At 38.8% G+C, this 19,741-nt stretch overlaps 2 protein-coding genes and 1 non-coding gene across 3 annotated transcripts in view; all 3 read left to right on the top strand.

Annotated features, from left to right (window-relative positions):
- Nucleotides 1-19,741, top strand: part of LPCAT2 (lysophosphatidylcholine acyltransferase 2) — a 72,727-nt gene that overhangs the window by 40,633 nt on the left and 12,353 nt on the right. Inside the window, exons 12-13 of the mRNA XM_019980002.2 lie at nt 13,502-13,600; nt 19,248-19,383. Of these exons, the coding sequence (XP_019835561.2) occupies nt 13,502-13,600; nt 19,248-19,383 (235 nt within the window). The remainder of the gene's footprint in view (nt 1-13,501; nt 13,601-19,247; nt 19,384-19,741) is intronic.
- Nucleotides 215-321, top strand: LOC139177413 (U6 spliceosomal RNA). Its single transcript, XR_011561856.1, has one exon. It is a non-coding gene; the product is annotated as a U6 spliceosomal RNA (small nuclear RNA).
- On the top strand, nt 454-13,579 carry CAPNS2 (calpain small subunit 2). Its single transcript, XM_070770580.1, has 2 exons — nt 454-12,000; nt 13,502-13,579. The coding sequence occupies exon 1, from the start codon at nt 5,845-5,847 to the stop codon at nt 6,583-6,585; it is 741 nt and encodes a 246-aa protein (XP_070626681.1). The 5' UTR covers nt 454-5,844; the 3' UTR covers nt 6,586-12,000; nt 13,502-13,579.

Raw genomic sequence — 19,741 nt, forward strand, 5'->3', positions numbered from 1 at the left:
GAGAATTTTATACAAAACACTAGGTGTGGCAGGAGACCTTGCCCCCATGTCCTACGTAGAGCAGGGTCTCCCAGCTACTATTCTCTCCCCAGTCATACATAGAATAATCATTATTTAATTCAAGAATTATACAGTTTATGAAGTAATTTTTCATTTAATCTCCTATTTGCACTTAAAAAGTTATTAAGTTATTGAACTTAAAAAGTTAACAGTGGTGCTCGCTTCGGCAGCACATATACTAAAATTGGAACCATACAGAGAAGATTAGCATGGCCCCTGTGCAAGGATGACACACAAATTCGTGAAGCGTTCCATATTTTTTAGCATTGAAACATGTATAATATCATATATGAAACGAGTCACCAGTCCAGGTTCGATGCACGATACTGGATGCTTGGGGCTGGTGCACTGGGACGACCCAGAGGGATGGTACGGGGAGGGAGGACGGAGGAGGGTTCAGGATGGGGAACACGTATATACCTGTGGCAGATTCATGTTGATATATGGCAAAACCAATACAATATTTTAAAGTTAAAAAATAAAATAAAAAGAAAGAAAGAAAGAAAGAAAACTATTAGGTCAAACAGCCAAAATAAATAAATAAATAAAAGGTTTTCCTGGGAAAAAAAAAAAAGTTAACAGTGACACATGATTGCTATTAGCAACACTATGCATAGTAGTTCCAAAGTAGAAAACCTAACTGAGTGACTTCACTTTCACTTTTCACTGTCATACATTGGAGAAGGAAATGGCACCCTACTCCAGTGTTCTTGCCTGGAGAATCCCAGGGACGGGGGAGCCTGGTGGGCTGCTGTCTATGGGATCGCACAGAGTCGGACACGACTGAAGCGACTTAGCAGCAGCAGCAGCAACTGAAAACCTAAATATCCACTAACAGGTGAATGAGTAACCAAAAATGTGATATATTCATATAATGGAGTACTATTTGACTTCATACTTGAAGCTTAGGAGTTTCCACAGTAGCCTGTGAGATAGACTCTGTCAAATGGCTATTCAAAGTCCTCTCCAATTTCATTCTATCCTATTGAGCCTTTATCTCCTATCATTTCCAGCAATAAACTCTCATCACTGTTGAACTATTCGCCATCTATTGAATTCCACACATCCTTTAGTTCCTCTGTCTTTTCACAATACCACCCCTTCATGTATATCCTTTGTCTGTTTGGAGAACTCTGACTTAGCCTATAGTTAGGCCTACACATTATCTTTTCTATAGATAAATGTTCTCCTATCCTTTGCCTCAACAGAACTTATTGCTACCCTCTTTGGGGACTCATAGTGGTTTGATAATCCACTGTTTAGATAATATATTAGCTGTATGACCTTTTCAAAGTAGCTTAACATCTCTTGAGTTTTTCTTTCCTTATCTTGAATGTTTGTGTCTTTCAGAGGAATTATATGAGACCTAGATACCAAAGAATATTATATGCAAATATTATATAAAAATGTAATAGTTTAGTATTAATGGTATAGATGTGAAATAGACTTCAGATTATAATTACAACACCTAGGTTTCTATAGGTCTTCTTACCCATAAGCACAGTGACCCTGATGCATTCATTTATCTCTCTTAAATATTGAGTCTAAGTCCTGAAGCATGATAAATGAAATTGAATCATTATAAAGTAGACAAGGAGATACTATTATTATCATTTTGGAGATTGAAATTAAGGTCCAAAATGCTGAGAGATATAATGATTTAGTTACATCCTGGCTACTTTTCCCTGAGTTTACCAATAGAATTTCCAGAGACTTCTGGAGGACTTGTACTCTGACTCTACCTAGTATCAAGGCTGAGGTTTCTCAAGATATTGTCTGAGACTACCTGTCATAGACTGACTTTTCAAGATACATATTAAAAACATAAAATCAAATCTCACAAATGTAATATCGAGCAAAAAAGCCAGACACACAAAATCAGAAAAGAGAGGACAATACTACCAACCTCACAGAAACAAAGGTATTAGGAAAGAATACTATGAGCAGCTCTATGCCAACAAATTGGGTAACTTAGATACAGTGAACAAATTCCTAGAAATATACAACCTACCAAGACTGAATCACAAAGAAAAAAATCTGAACAGACCTATAACTAGTAAGAAGATTGAATGAGTAATTTTTAAGAAACCTCCCAACAAAGAAAATCCCAGGACCAGATGGCTTCACTTGTGAATTCCACCAAATGTTTAAAGAAGAATTAAGTATCAGTCCTCCTCAAACTCTTTCCAAAAATTGAGGAGGAAGGAATACTTCCTAACTCATTCTGTGAGGCCAACATTATCCTGATACCAAGGTCAGAAAAAGATACTACTGTTGACCCTTGAACAATGCAGGGGTTAGGGGAACCAACCCCTTGTGCAGTCAAAAATCTGCATATAACTTTAAAATCAGCCCTACATATCCATGGTTCTGCATCCACAGTTTCAAACAACCTCAGATGGTGTGGTATTGTAGTACATACATATTGAAAAAAATCCTAGTAGAAATGAACCCACATAGTTAAACCCGTTTTGTTCAAGAGTCAACAGTACATGAAAAGAAAGCTAAAGACCAATGTCCATATGAATAGTGATTCAAAAATCCTGAAAAAAATATTAGCAAACAGAATTCAATAGCACATTAAGAGGATTTTATATCATGACTAAGTGGGATTTATTCCTTCAATGCAAGAGTGGTTCAACATGGAAAAATCAGTCAATGTAATAAACTACATTAACAGAATGAAGGGGGAAAACATGGTTATCTCAACTGATACAGAAAAAGCATTTGACAAAATTCTGTACTCTTTCAGATAAAAACACTTGGCAAACTAGGAATAAAAGTAAAGTACCTCAACATAATAAAAATCATGTATGAAAAGCCCACAGCCAACATCAGACTCAATGGTAAGAGCCTAAAAACTTTTTCTCTGAGATTAGGAGCATGAAAAGGTGCCTGATTTTTGTTGCATCTATACAAAACAGTACTGGAAGTCATAGCCAAAACAGTTGGGCAAGAAAAGAAATGAAAGGAATGTGAGTTGGAAAGGAAGAAGTAGAATTATCTCTGCTCACAAAATACATGATCTTAGATGTAAAAAACCCTGCAGACAACACACACACATAACTGTTAGAACTAATAAACAAATTCAACAAAGTTGCAGGATACAAATCAACTCACAAAACTAAGTTGTGTTTCTGTAAACAATAAACAATCTGAAAAGGAAAGTAAGAAAGCATTAAAAGGAATAAAATAGTTAGGAATAAATATAACCAAGAAGGTGGAAGCCTTATACACTGAAAACTGCAAACTGTTGTTGAAAGAAATTAAAGAAGACATGAATAAGTGATAAGACATTGATGTTCATCTATTAGAAGACAATATTAAGATGTCAGTACTACACAAAGTGGTCTACAGAACCAGTGCAATCCCTATCAAAGTCTCAACAACATTTTTTAACGGAATTAGGGAAATCCATACTAAAATTCATATGGAATCTCAAGGGAGACTGAATTGCCAAAATAGTCTTGCAAAAGAGCAAAGTTAAAAGTCTTACACTTCCTGATTTCAGAACTTACTACAAAGCTATTGTAATCCAAATAGTGTGGTACTGGCATAAATACAGATATATAAGCCAATGGAATAATATAGAAAGCCCAGAAATAAACTCATGTGTGTGCATACAAATGATTTTCAACAAGGGTGCCAAGCCCATTCAATGGGGAAAGAATAATCTTTTCAACAAATGGTGCTGAGATAACCACAAGCAAAGGAATGAAGTGGACTCTTACCCTATGTCATATATAAAAATTAACTCAAAATGGATCAAAGACCTAAACATAAGAGCTAAAACTATTATGTTTTGCCTTAGACAAAAACATAGAGGAAAAGCTTTGTGACATTGGATTCCTTGTTGATTTTTTGGATATGACACCAAAAACATGAGCAATAAAAGAAAAATTAGATAAATTGGACTAACTACATAAAAGTTAAAAACTTCTATGCATTGAAGGACACTGTCAACAGAGTGGAAAGACAGCTCATGGAATGAAAGAAGATATTTGCAAATCATATAACTGATAAGGAGTTAATATCCAGAGTGTAGAAGGAACTGTAAAATAGCAACAAGAAAGCAAACAACCCTATCCAGAATAGGCAAAGGACTTGAATAGACATTTTCTCCAAAGAAGGCATACAAGTGACCAACAGGTATATGAAAATGAGGGAAATGAAAATTAAAGCTACAGTAAGATATCATCTCATATCCATCAGGATGGCTATGATAAAAAAAATCAAGTCTGAGGAAAAATTGGAACCCTTGTACATTGTTGGTAGGAATGTAAAATAGTGTAGCCACTGTGGAAAATAGTATGGTGGTCCTTCAAAAAATTAAAAACAGATTTACCATTTGATCCAGCAATTCTGCTTCTGGGTAGATATCCAAAAGATTTGAAAGTAAGGACTTGAAGAAATATTTGTACACCTATGTTCATAGCAGCATTATTCACAAAAGCCCAAAGGTGGAAGCAGCCCAAGCATCCATCAGTGGAAGAATGGATAAACAAAGTGTTATATCCATACAATAGAATATTATTTAGCTTTAAAAAGGAAATAAATTCTGACACGTGCTGCAACATGGATGAACCTTGAAGACATTATGCTAAGTGAAATTAGCCAGACACAAAAGGACAGATACTGTATGATTCCACTTATATGAGATACCTAAAACAGTCAAATTCATACAAACATGAAGTAGAATGGTGCTTGCCAGGGCCTAGGGGGAGAAGGAAATATTTAATGGGGACAGAGTTTATTTTGCAAGATGAAAAAAATTTCTAGAGTTGGATGGTGATGATGGTTATGCAACAATGTGAACGTAGTTAATGCCTCTGAACTGTGTACTTAAAAATTGTTAAGATGGTAAATTTTATGTTATATGTATTTTACCACAGTTTTTTAAAATTTAAAAACAAGATACCAAAAAAAACATATGCTGTACAATTCCATTTATTTAAAGTACAAAATTGAATCTGTGGTGTTAGAGGTCAGAATAATGGTTACCCTTGGAAGAGGAGAGTACCTAGAAAGAGACATGAAGAAGCTTCAGGGGTCCTGCTTGTGTTCTACTTTTTGATCTGGGTCTTATAACATGGGCTATTGCAGTCTGTGAAATTCTTTGAGCTATACATTTGTGATTTTTACAGTTTTCTATGTGAATGTTACACTTCCAAAAGATTCCAGAAATGTAGATCATGAATGCGACACCAAACTGCATAGAATCAAAATCTCAGAGCATGGGATCTAGGGACCCTGCATTTAAAAAATCTCCCTTCCAAGTTTTTCTTAAGAACATTAGATATTGCAAATCTGCTGAAGGAAGAGAATTAGATAAATATTTTTCTAATGCCCAAAAATTCTTCAGTTGTGCCCTAGCAATAAATATTCCTTAGAGAAGAAATTCTTGATATCCTTAGGTCATTTACTTTCTTCTGCTAGGAAAATCCATGTCATCTGCTGAGAAAGAGAACTAAGAATAATTAACAGCATATAAAAATCTGTAGTTTAATATATTATACTTAAAATATGATTTCTTCTAATTTGTCAGATATACTGTAATTTAGGAATATTTTATTGAGGCCCTCTGAAAAATGGCAGGTGCTAGGACCTAGTGGAATTCAGGCAACTTCAGTAGGAGGTGAAGCATCACACCCCAGGGTGTGGTACAGTGCAGGCAGGTACAGAAAAGCCAGTTCTTCCACATGTAAGCTACTTAGACTCCATTTCATCTCTCATACCACCTCCAAGATTTCAGCAGCTTTTATCCTTGCTGGGTAAACCAAAAGCATGTTTCTTGCAAAGGCTATATTGGAAGGAGCAAATCAAGGTCTTGGACAAGCCCTTGGAGGCCTTCTTGGAGGAGGCGATCAGAGAAGAGGAGGAGGGGATATTGGAGGGATAGTTGGAGGAATTTTGAACTTTATCAGTGAAGCTGCGGCTGCTCAGTATACCCCAGAACCACCACCTACTCAGCAACATTTCACCGACGTGGAGGCCAATGAAAGTGAGGAAGTTAGGTGTTTTCGGCAACAGTTTGCTCAGCTGGCTGGACCAGACATGGAGGTGGGTGCCACTGACCTAATGAATATTCTCAACAAAGTCCTTTCTAAGCACAAGGATCTGAAGTCTGACGGCTTTAGTCTTGACACCTGCCGGAGCATCGTATCTGTCATGGACAGTGACACGACTGGGAAGCTGGGCTTTGAAGAATTTAAGTATCTCTGGAACAACATCAAGAAATGGCAGTGTGTTTACAAGCAGTATGACAGGGACCAATCTGGATTTTTGGGAAGTTCTCAGCTTCCGGGGGCTCTGCAGGCAGCAGGCTTCCAGCTAAATGAGCAACTTTATCAAATGATTGTCCGCCGATACGCCGAGGAGGATGGAAGTATGGACTTTAACAACTTCATCAGCTGCCTGGTTCGCCTGGATGCCATGTTCCGTGCCTTCAAATCCCTGGATAGAGATGCAGATGGCCTGATTCAGGTTTCTATCCAAGAGTGGCTGCAGCTGACCATGTATTCCTGAAGTGGGCATTAAGTCAGGACCCTCCCTGGAGGATAGGACTGCTAGAAGCCTAGCCATTCTCTCTGCATGGTTGCAGATACCCCATCTGGAGCTGTCATTTTCTGCCGAGTTCTTGCACAACAGGACCTATTTCTGAACTTGCGTTGCCCTTTATTGCTTAATTAAAACAGATTTTTCATGAAAAATATTCTGAGTGGTTTGTATGTTGGCTTTTTGAGATTTGGAATTTATATGGACCTATATATCGGATGGGGAGGCATGCAGGGCAGGCTCTCATGGAGTACATTTTAAGAGTACATTGCTTGTTTCGTGGATTAATTCCAAAGAGCAGGGAATTTGTTGTTGTTACTGTTAAGAATGAGATTTGGAAAAAAATCCTGGGATAAATCAAGAAAGCTCTCAAGAGACATATTTTTTTCCTTCAAAAAGGTGAGGAGGTGGGAAATTCAAAATCTGTCTTTCTCTTAATTCATGTCTGGTCTTCCCATTACATTAAAAATATGCTTTCCTGGAAACATATTTAACTGTACAGAAACAGGCTCAGAAATGTGAAATTAAGCAGTTTTATATAAGGTAGTTTTTTTTTTTAATGGTGAAGCAGCTATCTAAAATCTAGAATTCTTTAGTCTAATTTTTTCAGTAAAATAAAATGTAAAAGTTTTGTTTTGATATATTTATGGAGGACAAGAGTGTTGAGGAATGAAAGGGTATACTCATAGTTGAAATGTCACTGATTGCCTTAATGAATCAAAATGATCCCTCTTACATGTACTTCACACACAAAATCAGGCATGCCCAGCTGATGTTAGCCAGCTCTTGTCATGTCTTTCCCTGCCTCCTAGCAAGGAATATTCTTTCATTTGTTTGAAAACCGCAGATAGGGAAAAAAGTGAACAAAGAGAAAAAAAAAGAACATGTACACAAATCATATGTGTACGTAAATGTACACTTATATAAATCATTATGTGTATATACATGTTGCTGAGTCTTTATTGCAGTGTTTCTCAGCCCTGACTGCAACATAGAATCACTGGGAGAGCTCTTCAGGAATAGTGATAGCTGAGTCCCACTCCACACGAGTTAAAGAAAAAGCTTTAGAGGTGGGGCTCAAAGATGAGTATTTTTAAAGCTCCCCAACTTTAAATGATTCTGATGAGCAAGCAAGGTTGTCTGACAGTGCTTTAAGGTTATGCTATTTTACTGTATTTTTCATATCAGCCTCAGCTGAAAACTGAGGCCCTGCAGGAGTCAGTGTTGCCAGTGTCCAAAAGAATGAAGATAGGAGTATGGAGAAACTGCCACCCAAAAAGCGGAGGCCTTCCTTGTGGATGCCCGTTGGTTTGGCTTTTTCTTTTTTCAAATATTTATTTGGCTATGCCGGGTCTTAGTTGTGGCACACGGGATCTTCTTTGCAGCATGCGGGATCTTAAGCTTCAGCATGTGTCTAGTTCTCTGAGCAGGGATCAAACCCGAGCACCCTGCATTGGGAGCCTGGAGCCTTAACATCTGGACCACCAGGGAAGTCCCTGGCTTTCTTCGTTTTGATTCAGGTGTTGATAGCAGGGTAAACCGGAATCTGGAATCCCCTGGCCAGTGGACTCAGCTAGAGAGGGCTCATTTGCAAGTGCTCCGTTCATCTGCCTGCTGTATAATTGATTTCTATCCCTCCTGTTTCGCTAGTTTTTAATTCATTCCCTCTCTCCTACTCTACTTTGGAAGATCATCCTAAATTCAAAGATAAATCCTTCCTTTCTGACTCATTTAGAGGAAAATTGTAACTCTCAAAATGATGTAATTGGCCTATTAACAGACTCAGCTGCCTGTTAGAAATCCCCATTGAAATTGAGAGAGGTTGGCATTTGGCCTCTGCGTACACCATCATCACCATCTTATAATATTTATTGAATACCACATATGTGTGATTCTGAGTTGAGCCAAGCACAGAGATCATGTCCACTTTCCTCAAGAGAGTTGTAATTTAAGCTTGGTCTGGGGAGCTACTTAAACCAGGTGTGGTTATATAAGAGTGAGGCTGCTGCCAGAAACCACACATTAATATCAGGATCCCTATTTTAGAATAAAGCCACTAATATGTTAGGCATGGATGTAGTAATGTAGCCAGGAAAGGGGAGAGCTGCCAAGGTGCCTTTTAAGGTCTAAGAATATTAAGTTTATAATTTAACCTTTCCATGTGATGGCTGGGGAAAAGAAAATGTAGGCCCACTTTTCTCCCCTCACTTCGTTCTAAATATTTTATGAAAGTTAAGACAATTATCTCACACTAGAGTGGTACTGAGTATTCTCTTCCTCTTCACGTTAAAGGATCACTACTTTTATGATTCTCTTCCTGCATGCCAGGGCAAAACATTCTGATATTACTTAAGTTTCTCTTTTATTCTCTTATGAATTTGTATAAAACTTGTATAGATTACCCAAGGCACTAGAGTTGACCCCAGAAAATTTAGTTCAAAGTCTGGATTTTTCTGAGTAACCCAACCTTTGGCATTGTGTCAAACCAATAGCTTAAGAAGTGATTGGATTTCTTAGTTTCCATTCAATTTTTTTTTTAAGTTGATGTTTTAAAGGCAGATTTTTCAATATAAAAGGAAGAGTTTACCTAATACTTTTTTAAAAAATTTGCCTTTCCTACATGGAAAGCTACTGATAGCCTAAGATGAAGGACTTTGATTTATATAACTCTATCATTTAAAAATTTTTAAGAGCAATGCAATCAATGTAGTAAGTAGAAAATAATAATGATTTTGTTTAAATGTGACATTATACATTTACACTTTTAAATTGCGAAGTATCCCATATGATTTTGGAATACACTTAATCTTGATACAATCCACTGAATTCGATAACCTGTAACAGCAGGAAAAAGAACTGTGTGTTCTGTACCTAAACACAGCAAATGTTCAAAAACATTCAAAATTTGTATATCATCTCAAAGTTCACTTTAAAAATATTTTTTGAGTAATAGTGCATGTGTTTTTTAAAGTTTATTTATGTATCAACTTCAGTCAGAAATTTCACCAGTAATACTACACAACTCAACTACAGTAGGACCTTAAAAAATGTTTGCTCAAGCACCTGCAGGGCACTGATATTAAATATACCTATAGCTGAAACTCCAGTACTTTGGCCACCTCATGCGAAGAGTTGACTCATTGGAAAAGACTCTGATGCTGGGAGGGATTGGGGGCAGGAGGAGAAGGGGACGACAGAGGATGAGATGCCTGGATGGCATCACTGACTCGATGGACATGAGTTTGAGTGACCTCTGGGAGTTGGTGATGGACAGGGAGGCCTGGCGTGCTGCGATTCATGGGGTAGCAAAGAGTCAGACATGACTGAGCGACTGATCTGATCTGATCTGATTGATCCTGCAGTGCTTTCAGAATTACTTTTTTTTAATGTCTATTTTTAATGCTAAGTGGATTAAAACAATTTAATTCCTAGAAATTGATAATATAATTATGCAGATGGGTAGAAATATGCTCTTAATAAGAATACTGAGGGAAACAGTGCCTCTTCCTGAACTCTCCTGTATAACTGAGAGTTTATTGAATTTGAATAATAGTGCTTTTCCTGAGAAGTTCAATTGATTTTTACAGGAAAAAACCCACAGATTTGAGGAATCATTTCTTTTTTTACTATGGGACTAATTTGAACTTGAAAATTAAAGGACTGCATTTTACTTACACTTTTTTATTATCTGTTTTTGAATATATTTTATCATTTACCTGCTTTAATTTGAATGAGAGTCAGATTACCTAAATGTTAATTGTCATTATAGCAATAATGAGTGTTGTGACCTCAAGTAAAACTTATGTCTTAATTTTTTATTAGTAAAAATAAAGAAGTTGACTGGATGATTTCTAAGATACCCCCCAGTTTGAAATTTTGTTATTATGAATTTGTATGGTATAAAAAAAATGTATTTTTTTTATTAGTCCAGTAATAAAATATCTCAGAATAATTTCCATAATATGTTTTTTCCTTCACATTATTAGGATAAAAACTCACATATAATTTCTCATGTGATTGATTATCAAGAGTCTGCTTTAATATTCTTTTTTTGGTCAAAGCCACTCATATAAAACTGTTAATTAAAATCAGGGGCCCAGAATATTACCTTTATTTGTGAATAGCAGTAATATTACTAATTAATATTAATAGCAGTAATATTAAGAGTTCTTTAGATTTCTGGTGCTCCATTCAAAAATAAGTTATACTGCTTTACCTGTATTATAACATTGGATTTAGTAGTATAAATAAAAATTGGATGCCTCACAATAAATTCAAAGGAGTATTTCAATAGGTGGTAACCGTACTACCTATGGCTGTATCTTCAGTGTCCATAGATATTCTCTTTCTTAAAATTTATTTAATCAGTGTATTAAGTTGACTTACAATGTTGTGTTAATTTCTGCTGTACAGCAAAGTGATTCAGTTATACATATATATATATATATACACATACATACATACATTCTTTTTCCTATCTTTCTCTATTATGGTTTATCACAGGATATTGAATATAGTCCTGGATCATTCTTATATCTATTCTTCAGAACTTGTATTTAACACTTCTTTGTTTCTTAGTGGAAAAAAAAACCAATTGCACAAGAAATTTACCTTATTAGACATATATCCACAGTTCAATAAGCTGTTCAACCGCTAAGGCCTAATGAACAACAGCCCTCCATAGTACATAAGAAAATTAAATAGAGTCACAGCAAGGAAAATTTATGTCCCTTAAAAGTCTCCCATCTCTGAAACTTCGGGGTGATGACAGTGTCGCTGTCAGTTGTGGTAGTGGTTGCCCTGGTGTCTACATTTTTTCAAAGAACCTTAAACTGTACCCTGAAAACTGATGCTTGTTATTGACTGTAAATGATACCTCAATGAAGTTGATTAAGGGGAAAAAAAATAACTCTTTTAGAGGCTGATAATCAGACAAAAGGGCTTCCTAGGTGTATCAGTGGTAAAAAACCCACCTGCCAATACAGGAGCCATGGGTTCAGTCTCTGGGTCGGAAAGGTCCCTGAAGAAGGAAATACTGCAGATCCCACGCCAGTATTCTTGCCTGGGAAATCCCATGGGCAGAGGAGCCTGGCAGGCTACAGTTCATGGGGTCATAAAAGAGTCAGACATGACTTAGCAACTAAACAACAACAACAACAACAAATCAGACAAAAATGGAAGTCAGATCTGAGTTTTTAATCTCAGGAAGAAACCCTATTACTTCAGGGAACTCTTGAAACCTCTGTTTCTACCTTATCCAGTGGGCTGATTAGTGAAGGTAAATTACTTTTTTTCGTTCCTACCCTGCAGCAAAATAAAGGTAACATGGTGACAGACTTGGTTGCTTTGAGAAGCTGACGGGGGACTTCCCTGGTGGTCCAGTGGGTAAGACACCACGCTTCCACTGCAGGGGGCATGAGTTCAATCCCTGGTCAGGGAACTGGGTCCCACATGCCACCATGACACAGCCAAAACCAAAACTCACAGAAGCTGCAAAATGTTTCCCTAAAATAATGTACGTATAGAAAAGGCACACCCTTTCAGGGGCTTCAAAGCGTTCCCTTTCTAGCTCATCTGTGAAACCCTAGTGAAGAACACTGCCTGAATGTGTTAAGGTGAACCCAAAGTAGTAGGTAAGGGTAGATGAGGAAAAGGTAGCATGGTTTTTATCACCTACCTGTGTGTGCTAGGCAGTGAGAACACACTGTACAGAAGGAAGGCAACCCTTGCCCTAGGGGAACTCCTAATAGTTGAAATGTAGACACTTAGTCACAGTTAAAGATTATGGTCTTATCAGTACCAAAAGTCTGCTTACTTATCAAGGAGCACACTAACTTTGTTGTTACTAGTTCATAGCTTATCTGGAAACTCATCACTTGAAGATTTTGCTGCCAAAATGATCTCACACCTGGGATTATAATTATTGTGCTTGTTATTCTGTTTTCTTTTTTTCTCCCTTCTACTCCTCTCTCTCCTCCTCCATCTTTCTCTTCCACTCTCCATCTCACTTTTCCTTTCTCCTCTTTCCCTTTCCTTGTTGTTTGTTTTGCCTCTTTTATCTCTTCCTTCTGTCTTCCCTCCCTCTCTTCCTTGCCTCTGTCTTCTTTTCTCCCTGTCTTCCTTAAGCTCTCCTTTCTCCACATTTCATCCCCTCAGTGTTCCTGTCTAGGTGAGTAGTTCATGTGCAGGAAAAACTCTGCATTCAGTCAGCATGGGTTAGAATTATCAACCCATCCTTTTGTATTGCCATCATGAAATACCTGATGAAGTGTATAGATATTAACATCATATGAATTAGTTTTAGTTTCCAGAGGCTTAGAAGTGCAGGATCTTCCAGGGCCTGATATCACTAAGGGGCCCTTGCCATTGCTCATGTTTGCTTACTTGCTCCTGCTTTATTGCAAATTAAGCCTGGAAAGAAGAAAGAATGTAGCTATGATTATTGCCTCAATTGGCCCTTTTCCTTTCCCTTCTGTTTCCTACCTGTAGAGGGTCTCTTCGTGACCCACTGAGTGTTGGCCATCCTGGCATGCCCACCATCAATGGTGGGATGAAGGCTTTGGTCTCACCTAGGAATGAGTCCTCCATCCTGCTTCCCAGAGAGACTCCCATCAAGGCTGAGCTCAAAACCCCATGCTGATATCCATAGAATCACTCTTAATGACCGTCAGTGATAAAATGTTTATATTTATCACTGAACACAAATCTATTTTTCTTCCCTCTGAATTGGGCTGCTCACTAGCTGTTCTATCTCAGTGCAAGCTTTTTTCCAAATAGACTCAGTGCATGATGATGCTGAGTTGCATGGCCTGCCTGAATTTCGCCTTGTGATTAATAGTTATTCAACCAATGGCCCTGCTAATTGATTTCACCCATCCTTTCACAGAACCACGATGGCAGTATCGACTTCCGAGAGTATGTAATTGGCCTGGCTGTCTTGTGCAACCCCGCCAACACAGAGGAGATCATCCAGGTGGCATTTAAGGTACTGTCAGCCCCACTGAAAGCATCTAGATCTGTCTCATAAACAAGTGTTGACTCTAAGTGTATTATTTGAAAATCAGTTCATCCATTACAAGTGTTTATAGATTTGCTGTGACATGAACACGAGAATAATGTGATTAAGACAATCGCTACTGAGAATAAAGAAAACACAAGCATCCGTTTAAGCAAAAAAAAAGTCTTTGGAAGCAGCCCAGTTAGCAGCATCGAGATTGAAGAGCAGGTGATTTAATAAATTAGCTTAAAGATTATTTCTTTTCAGCCTCCCTATTTGGGAGCCCCAAAGTGAGGTTTATAAATAAACACGACCTGTCTCTTGTCATCCTAGTTTGCCATGCAGAAAGTTTTGATCCATCCTTATTTTCTCACTCTATGTGTCAGAGATGTTTTTGGCGATCTTTTCCTGATGAAGTTTATTTTGTTGTGGTGGTATCAAGTGATAAGAGTCCACATACATGACTCAGAAGACACATAGTAAGATCAAGTTTTGATTTTACTTGAGAACAGAGCATGTATGATTAGAATTCGGAAAGGAACATCCCATTCAAATACAAATTAGATGAAGCACCTTTCATCTGTACCATGATGTCTTGGATTTCCACCCTGTATGTTTCCTGTTGTATCATATATATTGTCATAGCAGGACAGGGGATTAGGGGGCAATGAATAAAATCCATGTCCCCCATCCCCAGCAGAACTTAATGGAGGTTTAAATGATGAGAACTCAGATTTCATTTATCACTTATATGTGCAAAAAGAGGGGAAGAATACATTCCCAAAGTATGTTTCAATTCTTTAGAGATGAAAGGTGCTTCATCTAATTTGTATTTGAATGGGATAATCATACATGCTCTGTTCTCAAGTAAAATAAAAGCTTGATTTCACTATGTGTCTTTTAAGTCATGTATGTGGACTCTTTTATCATTCAGCCCCTTGAGTCTCTGTTTCATCCACCATATGCCTGAGGACCTTTCCCATGTCTGTTTCCTACTCTTATTTCTTCCTGATTTTCTCAGAGAAGAATATCCCACTATGTCCTCAACAAGTGTCTTCCCTTCTATTATTCAGGAAGACTCTTCCTCCCAGAGTCCTTTCTCACGTCTTAGAGACCGTCCTGGATAGCCTCAGGAATTTCCATGTGTTTTGTCATTGACAGAGAGCCCCCAAGTTGACTTTTTATTTCAGATTGTTTTCAACAGAATTAACTGCTGGGTCTATAAAGAACCTAAGAGGCTGATGCTTAGCAGATGGTCACAAGGAAAGGGCCAGAACACTTTCCAAGTTGAAAACTTTTGGCTTTTACAGACTTATTCATCGTAAAACCTAAAATTATGCACATAGCTAACTTATTCCGATCCAGTTATTTCTGTTCCCGTTCTGGGATTGTCTGTGTGATTATAAGTTCAGCTGGGCAAGTGGTCACTTTGGGCTTACCAATGAAAGACCTGATAGAAAATTTGGCCCTTAATCATAGTAATTATTGTTTTTAAAGAAGTCCTGAGATTTTTCTCTAGCCTAGACCTTGGTTTTGGGGGTGGAGAGGTAGGGAAAGGAAAGGAGAACTTAAAACTATAATTAGCTCTTTTTTTCAGTAAGGCAAGTGTCACGCTTTATTTTGGTTATTTTTTTAACCTTCTCAAGGGTGTTTGATGTTTTTGAAAATGATTTTGGCAGGCTTCTATGTTTTTCATTTAGCAGTATCATTTTATATATACAGGATCCCTTCTCATCCTTCTATTTGAGTAATGCTTCACAGTTAACTGCCCATCTTTGATCATATTTCATCACCATGGTGACCTTTAGAGGTAGAATATTAGTCAGCATTCTTCAGTCATTAGCAGTAGACTGGCTGAGGAATCAGTTGTGAGGACAACAAGCAGGCCCCTGGGAAGACCCTGAAGCAGGCAGCTCCAGAGGTCCCAGCTGCGGGAACTGCTCTACGTCTCCCTTGGGCACTGCTGTCAGAGAGACAAACTCCAAACTCTGTTCATCATTCAGATGCCAGGCAGGGTCCTGGTGGTCTTGAACCATGGGCTTGCTAGGGAAGACAGGATGTTTTGATTCAGAGCCAAGTTTACTCTACCCAGCAAGGATCTCATTTAAAAATTGATGGAGAGGTCAAAAGCTTTACAGGCAAGCAAAAGTTAAGAGAATTCAGCACTACCAAATAAGCTTTACAAACAAATGCTATAGGGACTTCTATAGGAAGGAAACACAAGAGAAGGAAAAGACCTACAAAAACAAAACCAAAACAATTAAGAAAATACCAATAGGAACATATATATCAATAAGTACTTTAAATGTAAATGGATTAAATGCTCCAACCAAAATACACAGACTGGCTGAATGGATACAGAATCCTGCAGCATTCTGTGCACTGAGGAGAGAGCACTCCCCCATTCTCCAAGGAAACTGGGGTGTTAAACCTTCTACCAGAGCCCAGAGGATGGGATTTACCTGAGATCTGGGAACTGTGTAGCAAAGAGACTATTGGGAACATGAGGAATTGAGAGAAATGGAGGGGTATTATGGGGTCGTTGTGGCAAAATGTCCTTTGTCACAACAACTGTGATAGGAAGTAAAAGCCCCAGGATGGATGTGTGAAGGGAACTTATACAGAAGAGAGAGCCGTCAAAGAACCAAATGTGGCAGGAATTTAGACGATTTGATGAGTTGGTGAGAATTGTTTAGGAATGGAAGATTTTTATAGAAAACTTAGAATTTATGGGAGTGGGGTGTGTGACAACCTGGCTGTTCATGTCTGAAGTCTGAGGCCCATAAAGAGCCCTGGGGCTACCATTTGTAAAAACAAATGCTAATGCACTTTGTACTTTCCAACTGTCTTATCCTCCATTCAGGGGCTCAATGTAGGAAGTGGACTAGGAGTCTGTGTCTTCTCATCAAGGGACAGGAAATCACAACTTCAAATTCTGTTTTTCTCCTCCCACCCTAGTGGATGATTAAAGCACTATTCAATATTTGCTTGTTGTTCATTTCTCGATTATCACACCTTACCCTATGCCTGTTTTTGATTATGTGTTTAGTCAGAAGTGGATACCTTAACAGCAGGAGCTCTAGATATTATCTGCCTGCCTTTGAGTGCCAGCTTGACCACCGACAAGCTCTGTGACCTTGGGAAAGTTGCCTGGCTTCCGTGTTCCTCAGCTTTCTCATCTGTGAGATAGGACTAATAACAACCCCTCCCTACATAAGACTCATTAGGGGAGACTGTCATCAGGGTTAAATGAGTGTGTAAAGGGATTTGAACATGTTGGATCAGTGCCGGCAAAGAGTTAGTGTTGATATCATTTAAAAAATGTGAATACCCTGGAGAAGATTTTGAATATGACATATCAACTATCCCTGATTTGCAACTTGACTTTCAGTGTATCCCACCCTTTCCCCTCTGCCTATAAACATATTCAGTCTCTCCCTTCCTGTAGGCAGCCTCCTTTTGTGCATGGTTGTTACCCCATTTCTCTCCTGCCCTTTATCCATAATTTCTTTTTAAAGTAATGATTTATTTTTGGCTGTGCTGGGTCTTTGTCACTGAGCAGGCTTTTCTCTAGTTGCAGAGAACAGGAGCTACTCTCTAGTTGCAGCGTGTGGGCTTCTCATTGTGGTGGCTTCTCTTGTTGTGGAGCACAGACTCTAGTGTGAGCGGCCTTCAGTAGTTGTGGCATGTGGGATCTTCCCAGACCAGGGATCAAACAGGAAAAACAGGAGTCTGGGGTGGAGAAGCAGGAAGGGCAGGAAATGAGAATTTATAAGGAAGCAAAAACAGAACTTGCATATCAGTTTGAGGTCTGTAGTGCTGGAAAAGAAGGAGCCAGTGGTGGCTGAGGTGTTTTGGCTTGAGCAAATGGGTAAAAGTGAGTTATGTTACCCACTGGTATCCCAGGCATTGCAAGGTAGATTCTTAACTACTGGACCACCAGGGAAGCCCTCCATAATTTCTTAAAAGAAGAACCCATGCCTTTGCCTCCATCAGTTCAGTTCAGTTCAGTTCAGTCGCTCAGTCGTGTCCGACTCTTCACGACCCCATGAATTGCAGCACGCCAGGCCTCCCTGTTCATCACCAACTCCCGGAGTTCACTCAGACTCACGTCCATCGAGTCGGTGATGCCATCCAGCCATCTCATCCTCTGTCGTCCCTTTCTCCTCCTGACCCCAATCCCTCCCAGCATCAGAGACTTTCCAATGAGTCAACTCTTTGCATGAGGTGGCCAAAGTACTGAAGTTTCAGCTTTAGCATCATTCTTTCCAAAGAAATCCCAGGGCTGATCTTCAGAATGGACTGGTTGGATCATCTATTCATTCCTTGACTCCCATTACCATCTGTCATCAGGATCTCCTAATTGCCAAATCCAGCAAACCTCTTTGCTACCTTGCTTCCAATGGCATTTTACTGTGCTGGCCATTACCACAGTCAGAGTTTCTTCCTCTTTCCTAAAAACCTCCCCTAGCTTCCAAGATGCATATTCTTTCTTTCTGCTTCTCCGTCTCTCTGACTGCTTTTGTTATTGTTGTTTTTGCTGGCTCCTCTTTCCTGCACACACCTCTACTCTTAGTTTCCAGGACTCTGCCTTACTTTGTGCATTTTCCACAGAGAAGCTCAAACACACTTAGAGTTTCAGTTCTTAACTGAATTCATATCTCACAGCTCATCATTCTCCTGTGCTGATGTGCTAGACTTTACTTCTAACTGACACTTCTGATTCAAATTTATCTCTCCAGGTCTAACCCTTGATCTCATTGGGTACCTGCTCTCCCACTCTGGGTAACATAATGTTTTCACCCCTTGCTCAAGTCGGAACACCTCGGCCATCGCTGGCTCCTTATTTTCTATCACTGCAGACCTCTAACTGAAATGCAAGTCCCACCTTTGTTTCCTTATAAATTCTCTCTTCCTGCCCTTCATGCTTCTCCACCCAAGACTCTTAATTTTTTTTATTGTCTCATAGACTCAATGGATATTAGTTTGAGCAAACACCAGGAAATACTGAAGGACAGGCAGCCTGGAAGTCCAAGGACAAGCAGTCCATGGGGTTGCAAAGAGTTGGACCTGGCTTAGCAATTGAACAAGAACAGAAGTCTTTTCAACCTTCTGCCTCCAATCCATCCTCCACCCTCTTCCTTAGAGAGCTCCCTCAGTTCACAGTCGATCACGCCACAGGCCTTCCCATCATCATCCTGAAGGGTTAGATGATACACTATGATCTGATTCTTGGTTGTCTTTCTCTCTCCTGACTCGAGCCCCAAGCAATCACTTACCAATATCTATATATTCCTTGCATATTCCTTGTATATTTTCTTCATGTTTTAAGACCCAACTCAAATGTCATAAAGCCTTTCCTGACCTCTCCAGCTAGGATTCATCTCATTCTACAGAGGACCCCCATGTGCTTCTGTGCTTACTGTGGTTATAGCCCCTATTTTATTTTTATTTCTTTCTACCAATAAACTCTAAGTATTGTGAAGGCAGCAGAGATCATACATATGGACATATATCCCAAGCCCCTGGCACAGTGAATGTCTGAATTACTAAAGAATTTATTTTCCAAGATTATTCCATACTGTCATTGCTCTGGAGGAGCTCGTTCTTAGGCTTTGTTTTCTTTTTCCTTCAGCTCTTTGATGTTGATGAGGATGGCTTCATAACAGAGGAAGAGTTCTCCACCATCCTGCAGGCTTCCCTTGGAGTGCCTGACCTTGATGTTTCTGGTCTCTTCAAGGAAATAGCCCAGGGGGATTCTGTCTCCTATGGTGAGTAGGCAGTTTGGCTCCTGATTCAGTGTATGAGGAGGGCATGCAGACTATGACTGACCCTCATACAAGTGTTGTTTCCCTCCTCTAATATGTTAATGATAGAAATAATAGTAACAATGATGATGATAGCAATAATAGTAGTAGTGGTGTAATGGTAGAAGCTAATTATTGGGAAATTACCATATGCTAAGCACTCTTCAAACATTTTATATATATTAATTCATTTATTCTTTACAGCATGCCTATTCAATCAGTACTCTTCATTATTCTTATGTTATCAAGATGCGAAGAATCTAAGTGACTTATCTAAGATCATTCACCAGAAAATGTCAGAGTTGTAGCCACAGTAGAGGGA

This window comes from Bos indicus, chromosome 18 (assembly GCF_029378745.1).
Source record: "Bos indicus isolate NIAB-ARS_2022 breed Sahiwal x Tharparkar chromosome 18, NIAB-ARS_B.indTharparkar_mat_pri_1.0, whole genome shotgun sequence".
Lineage (NCBI taxonomy): Eukaryota > Metazoa > Chordata > Mammalia > Artiodactyla > Bovidae > Bos > Bos indicus.